This window comes from Schistocerca cancellata, chromosome 1, assembly GCF_023864275.1.
Source record: "Schistocerca cancellata isolate TAMUIC-IGC-003103 chromosome 1, iqSchCanc2.1, whole genome shotgun sequence".
Lineage (NCBI taxonomy): Eukaryota > Metazoa > Arthropoda > Insecta > Orthoptera > Acrididae > Schistocerca > Schistocerca cancellata.
In genome coordinates this window covers 975,796,810-975,804,698 of record NC_064626.1, presented here as the reverse complement: position 1 = coordinate 975,804,698, position 7,889 = coordinate 975,796,810, and the positions used below count along the sequence as shown (strand labels likewise).

The 7,889-nt window shown below is 38.5% G+C and overlaps 1 protein-coding gene across 1 annotated transcript in view; it reads right to left on the bottom strand.

Moving 5' to 3' along the window:
- Positions 1–1,217: 1,217 nt before the first annotated feature.
- LOC126088432 (discoidin domain-containing receptor tyrosine kinase B-like) overlaps positions 1,218–7,889 on the bottom strand; it is a 209,284-nt gene continuing 202,612 nt past the window's right edge. Inside the window, exon 17 of the mRNA XM_049906578.1 lies at positions 1,218–3,424. Within this exon, the coding sequence (XP_049762535.1) occupies positions 3,095–3,424 (330 nt within the window). The 3' untranslated portion in view covers positions 1,218–3,094. The remainder of the gene's footprint in view (positions 3,425–7,889) is intronic.

Genomic DNA, 7,889 nt, shown 5'->3' with positions numbered 1-7,889 from the left:
AGGCTTTAGGTAAGAGGTCCGCCAGTCACGATTACCTACTTGTTTCACTTCGATTTCTGTTCTCTTTTCCTTGTGTTTCCTTTCCTTTTTTAGTGCATTTCTTTTCCACTTGTTTTACCTCAGTATGTGAGGATTTGGAACTGCGTCAGGCCTGTGTCTTTTAGCCGTTCTCCTTGTTCGCTGTCCGTCTTCGTCCCTTCACGGCATGTGTTCCTGTTTCTATGCGTTTGAGCGCTGATGACCACGCTGTTTAGCGCCCGAAAACCTCAAACCACACACACACACACACACACACACACACACACACACACACACTCCAACAGATAGGTCCCTTAAATCATGTAGAATTATGAATAGATTAATCTCACTGTTTTATTGACAATCATTTGTAAAATATAAGACATACACCATATGAACTGTTTCATTTCCCAGCAGACCAGTTTCCTAAAAAAAGCAGAAAAGTATATTTTTCTTCAGCATTTTATTATTGTATAGCAAATGTATTGATTGAGGGCATGATATTCAAGAATTATTCTCCACTTCAGTTAAAATGCTAAAAGATATTTGGCAGACTGTCTAACAGCTATTCAACAGAGACAGGGAACACAAATCAGCTAAGATACAGGAAAGAAGGTAGCTATTACTCTTCATTGGGAGGCTTTTTTTATTTTTTGGTCTGCAAAGACACCAAAATGAAGGGTTATTAAAAATGTGCATTGATTCTTTGACTTTTCTTTGATTTAGCCTTAATTTTAAGAATCATTTAAATATTTCATTTTTGTTGAATATTTATGGCTGTTGTTCCTATTCTTTGTATTTCCCTGATTGAAAGCCATATTTTATCATATTCATATTAAAAATAATCAGGAATAAGTAGAAGGACTGTAACTAACAGTGTGCACAAAATAAAAATTGCATTTTTTTAAGTGAAACAATGTGTTGGCCTGTAATCTGAGCAGTCCCTAAGGAAATATGCTGAAGAAAGAGTTTTCTGATACATAATATAACAGTGCTGTCAAATCCAACACTTCTAGGACAAATTTCAGAGGAAAGTACACCATATAAATTATGTGGCACATATTTCTAAAGGCAAATGACCCAAACAGTCATCTTTGAAATGCCAGTGTCATTTGTCTTTACCAAATGGGACAAAGAGTGAAATACCTGAAAAAATAATTTCTACATGGTACACGGTTTGATGAAAATATTATCTTTATTACTATACACATAAGTTACAAATATATACACTTTAATACAAAATACAATAAATAGCTTCTATCAGCATCTTTAAAAACAGGATTTAACATTTAAAATATTTTAAATTTGCAATTTTTAATTTTTATAAGGCATACAATAATTTTTTCCTAAATATCTGCTGCAAAGATGTATGATATCTTCAGTTTAATGATTTTGTTTTAGAGGAAGGACTTGCATTCTGCTCCATACAGTAAGTTGTACTTAGGATGTGGTAAAATCTAATATACACATCAAGAGTGCTTTGTCCAAAATTGAAATTGGACTTGAAGTGATCTGGTTATAAATTTATGTAGTTAGAATAGGAAGGTAGATCCACAATAGTCACTATTGTACATTAAGATGTTGCATGTTCTTACTTATTTTAATTTTTTGCATGTTGTTGTATATTATGCTTGTAATGATGTGTAACACATAAACAGAGCATTGTAACCAGTACAAAGATAATTTATCCTCTCTAAAGATGGTAATGGCTCTAATGAATCATCATTAAAATTCCATGAACAATGCAAAATAAGTGAATAAAAATGTTTCATGATTTTCTGTTTAACAATTGCATTGAATTAATTCTTGCCCGAAAATGAATGATTTCAACTGTCATTTATCTATTAGAACTTTAGTGAATCCATAGTGATTAAGCAGCTGACAAAGCGTTTTGGTGTATCATAGATTCATGACTAAAAGTTTTTCAGGATACTGAGAAAACATTAGTCAGTGTAGTAAAGAATACAATAAAGTTATTCTTTGCAGCTAATTATTCAGTCTTATATTTCTGAAAATTGTGCTTTGTGTGTATTCTGATAGGTTCGTCTATGAAAGTAGAAATTTCACAATTACACTTAGGGTGAACATCTAACTGTGTGCTGAAAATTTGTAAGTATCTACATAAAAGATTTCTTAAAATTACACTGTCATGTCATGGACGTCATAAATTTCACAAAACATTTGCTTCACGCAAGAACATCGTTCGATAAGGTTACAGAATCGAAATTAAATCACGTTCCGCCAACATTCCTTTGCAGATGCAGCACTTCACTCTTCTGAAATTCTGAAGCACGCCAGCTAACTTCTAACACAAATATATTAAAAAAAAGCATAACGATTAGATAAGTTCAATTACAGAACACGTTGTAGCTCAGTACCATTAGCAGCATCCGATGAAATTTATAATTTCAGCTATCAGTAATTCGTCTATTGCTAAGGACTGCTATTACAGTGCACGTTATTTCAGTCTATTTCATCGCTCAAATTAATATTCTTCTTCAACAATTCACGAAATGGTGTCACTATTTTTATACATTCCGGTAGTGAACTTCCTCCTTATGATCTTTCACATTTTATAGTACTTGTAAATGAAAATAACATGTTTATATAAGTTCTGCAAAGCGATTTCGTATGCCCGATGACATCTACTGTGTCCCATTATGCACACCGTCTCTGAGGTAACGTAACAGTATTGGCAGTGCTGAGAGACTTAGCAAATAATCTTCAAATTAAAGATGCGTGAGATCGTTTGAGGTACAGGAAAAGTACTAACACGAACACTTCGTAGGACAGTTGCATAAAAGAGGGACGGTCAATTGACAGTGACGAACACTGTTGCAAGCATATATGTTTAAAACGATCTAACACGGCTTTAATCCCGAGAGGTTTTTATAGATTCATACTGCGACTTGACAATATGTTCACAGGTAATGCAGGACGCACAATAAGAACACATGTGGTCTTGAAGCTTAAAACTGGCACCACTTACAGAGCAGTCCTTATTTCTAGGCACCATGTACATCGCGTAGTGTCCCTACTGGACCGCTTCCGTGATTGTATCTGGCACGACCCGCGGCTAGACGGTGGCGCCGAGCGGTGCGTATCCCAGCGTCTTCCTCTGCAGGAAGAGCTGTATCTCGCGGAAAGTGGGCCGGTCGGCGTCGCAGGGGCGCCAACACTCGGCCATCAGCTCCTGGACGTCTCGCGGGCCGCACGGCGCGCACGGCAGCAGCTCCAGGCCGGCGTCCTCGAGGCAGTGGGTCCGCTCCAGGCCGTAGCAGTGCTGCAGCGCCTCCAGCACCTGCTGGTCCGACAACGACTCGTATGGCCGCCGCCGGCACAACGTCAGGATCTCCCACAGCGTCACAGCGAACGACCACACGTCGCTCTTCGTCGTGTATTTGCCCTGGAAACAAAATGTGGTCTCTTGAGCGCAGACGGAGTCAGTCTGAACAAAAATGTTGACTTCCTTATGGAGCCAGCTGTAGCCAGAACGTTTTAAGACAAAAACCGAGACGAAGAAAGTGAGGGAAATCGCTGTAGATGTAAGATCCTTAAAGACAGAATAGTGGCGGCAAAAAATCCAGACTGGTTTAGAAGATCAAGTTTCACCGTCCCGTCGTCCACGAATCCATTACAAATGAAATGAAATGTGCCTATGACATATTGGGACGTGATGCTCCATCTGGGGAATTCTACCACCTGGTGAAATATTTTGTTTGTCCAGTCTTGTAGTAGATGGTTACAGGGCGTTCATTTGGTAGGAAGTGACAATTAAAGCATCTGGAGACGGCTCTCTTGGATTTAATTTATTCGCGCAACCAGTTTCGGTGTTCCATTACACCATTTTCAAGCCCTTTGAACTCCCTGTTTACGTTATCCAAGGGGCCCCAATATGGTGTAATGTAACACCGAAACTGGCTGCGCGAGTAAATTAAATTCAAAAGAGACAGCAGCTGGTATTTTAATTTTCACTTCATGGGGCAAGTCTTGTTATTTGACAGCCCTTCTGCAGTTTGCATATCGGTGATGATGGAAGACATCGAACCTCGAACACCGTTAACGAGAGTCAGCATTGCTAACTACAAAATCCACGATGTGCTGGTGAGGCTACTATGGACCGAGCATAAATTAGGATACGACAAATAAGGGAGAAGAAAAGAAAGTTTTAACATCCTGCCGACGACAATCATTAGAGACGGAACACAAACTAGGATAGGACAAAGAAGGAAAAGGGCAAGAGAGTTTTAAGGCCCCACAAAGACGAATAGTTAGATGGAGCATAAGTGCGGATGGGGAAATAATGAGAATGGAAATCGGATATGTCCTTTTCATACGAACCAGTCAAGCATTCACCATTATCGATTTGAGGAAAAAACAGAAAGCTTAAATGTGGACTGCACCTCCACTCATCCAGAATCACTCCCACCAACATGAGGGGAGGTCCATATGGCATCGTTACAGAGCTAGTTAAGAATCTCAAACTCAACTCTTTACAGTAACTTACAAATATAATCACAATTATGTGACAAACAGAAAAACTCCCTGCCGACTGAAAATGTGCCCTTATCCACCCGCTGCACAAGAAAGGAGTTAGGGTGAATGTGAGCAACTACAGAAGAATCTTCCTGCTACAAGTCACCAAGAAAATTTTCTCAGCATGCTTACTTCAGAGAACACAAGCACAGTTGCAGTCCAAAATCTCTGTATTTCAGACAGGCTTCCGATTCGGTCGTTCATGCACAGAACACACATTCAATTTCAAAACATTTCTGAAATACAAGGCTATCAGGAATACTACAATCATCTGCATTTCATAGATTTCAAGAAAGTATGCGATTCTGTCGACTGACGATCCTTACTGAACATCTTAGAAGAACAGGGACTTGACCCAAAATCATTACAACTATTCAAACAGACATTTGCTTGCAAGACATTGAAAGTTAAATTCATGGATGAAAGTTCATGATCAAAACTGGAATACACTAAGGCAACGGATTATCTCCTCTTTTGTTCAACTTATTCGTAAAAAAATTGCTGTGGAAAAAGAAGTGAAAATCTGAGAACATTGGAAACCAACACGGCTAGGACAATCCCAGGAGAAGACGGAAAAAGCAAACGTAGCTTTCGTAGACGGCCTGGCCATACTCTCATACTCTCAGATAATGAAGGAACAGCAACCAAACAAACAGAAATACTAAAAAAAAAAAGTGGAGAAAAAGTTGGCCTTGAAATATGCGGCAATATAAACAGAGTTACCACACATTTCAAATACAGGGATGAAATCCTCGAATCTACAAGTGGAGAAATGATGTCACAGAAGACTTGACTACAAAAAATGAACAGAGCTTACAGAACAAAACAAGGCATATACAACAGGAAATATATGTACATTTAAACAAAGTATCAAGCACAGTATTTAGCTTGAAATGCTGTAAGCAAATGCGACACTGACACTCCATACTAAAAGCAATGTGGAAAGCCAAGAAGAAGGCAAAATCATGCGGAAAATTTCTGGCCCAAAGCTGACAGAAGAGGGATACAGCTTTCACTCTAGGAAAACCACACAAAAGACGTCAACCCCAGCAGCAGGTGTCAGAAAAAGAAGGTTTAAGTTCTATGTGCACATCAGCATGCTACCACCAACAATACTCATTAAGTCAAGTCAACAGTACCATGGTTTACACAAATCAAACTGACCAAGAAATATTACAGATGGATCCACTAGAAGCTCAAGACAGAAACGTGTATAGAAACAAAATTTACAAGTGGAATGTTTGGTCAGCGAATGAAGCACAAAAGAAAATAAAAAAAAATTGGACTGAGGATAGGAAGAGACTCCATGGAGAAAATATGGGCGAATTGTGGGAAATTAGAAAGAATGCTCAAATAGGACAAAATGTTTTGTGTGATCCTACAGGATCTCGACGCAAATAGTAATAAATCTGGATGGCAAGCTGAAGATATTAACCCTGCTCCACTCAAATGCATGTCTCCTGTGCCAATCAATGTGGTACCTCGTTCCATTTCCAGAGTACAGGCTAAATTAGGATGACAGTAGGAATTTCAAAAAACTGTTATTAGTGCATAAGGTAAAATATTACATTAAAGTAATATTGGTGTAATGGGATATTCAAAATAGCTTTCGATGCACCATCTGAATGGTGAGCCACATAAGAACTGTTCATATCCCATATGAGAGACATGCTGTAGGAAATTAAAATGCCTTATGTCTTCTCTCTCTACCCCCTCTCTCTCATCTTGCCTTTCCCTCCATTCCTCTAATTTAATGGTCCATTTTCCTCAGTCAGCCGGGAATATGAGAGATTTTTAAGATTTTTTTGGAAAAATTAATCAAACAATCAATATAAATCTTTTGTCACATTATTTATTGATTCCTGGACAAAATTTTCTGATTTTTTAAAGAAATTCAGTCATCATTAAACCCATTGGTCATGTTTTTTGCAATAAATAATGCATAACTTAAAATTAAAAATCAGGCTATTATTCTTTGCTAACATGCCTATGGAATAATTCAGCCAAATTTCAGAAAGATATCTTTATTAATATGTCCACTGTCCATTCTGTCAGCTGGAAACAGACTTTATCTAAAGCCGATGGAATGGACTGCGGGCGCACTAATAAAGATATATTTCTGAAAAAGATTTACGTTGGTTGCATCTTCAGTTTTCCAAAAAAAATCTTAAAAGTAGCTTACACTGTAGGCTGACTGATGAGAATGGACCCCTAATACAGGCGGCACTCGTTTAATAGCATTACATTCAAATAAGACAACGGTCATGAACACCATTCGTACAATACAGTAGTCGAGCAAATCATTGACTTTGCCCCGTATACACATGTTGAAATGCACTTGAATATCTGGGTTCATGTACATCATATAATATGTCATCCTTAAATTAAAAGAAATTGGCCTTCTGCTCGTTCCAACCGACGTTTCCAGAAGGTTTCCCTTAGTTGTAAGGCAAATTCTGAAATTCGAAGTCCTCTCGCAAATATTCCTAATAAGAACTCCCTCTGTCCACAACCAGCACGCCAGGTATTTGTCTGCAAAGTACCTGACTGTATCATTGGTCGTTGTTCGAACAGCGTAGACACTGAAAAGTTATATATGTAAATATAGGTCAGAAATGGCGCTTGATCATATCTTCGAACCACATGAAAATTATTCACTGTTTTTTAGTGTCCCTCGGACCGCAGAAGCTTCCTTCCACCCAGTTTACAACAGCTGCCCTTTGAACATTTTGTTTATACAAGTCATGTCGTGCTGCTTCTTTGACACTCTTCCCCATACATGCATTAGTGTTTACTGCCAGACTGATGACAGTGATCTTCGCAAAAGAAGTAACGATCTTTAACACAATATTGTCTCTACCATTGCGTTCAGCAGCAGAAAATTTTCTGTGTCCTTTTATGCTGTTACGATATTATGTACCGCAGCCTCTAGTGTGGTTACCCTACAACTGCTGTTGCGAGTGCGTCAGCTAAACAAGCCCCGATAATCTTCTCTCGGAAGTATCACACATCACACCTGGCAGTTCCTAATCCAGTACAAGATGCAAAGAAAAGATAGCTTCAGTATGTTGATTCAGAAAACAATCACGTGAATGGGTTTAGATACGCATTATTTTATCCTAGCCCTCTTCCCAATGATTATCAGTACCGCGTAGAAATATTAGTCCACATCGACGGTGGTAAGAACTACAACTGCATTTATAAGATTAGATGCCTGGCAGAGAGTTCATCGAACCACCTTCAAGATATTTCTCTACCGTTTCACTTCCAAACAGCGCACAGGACAAACGAAAACTTAAATCTTTCCGTGAGACCTATGGTTTCTATTACTTTAT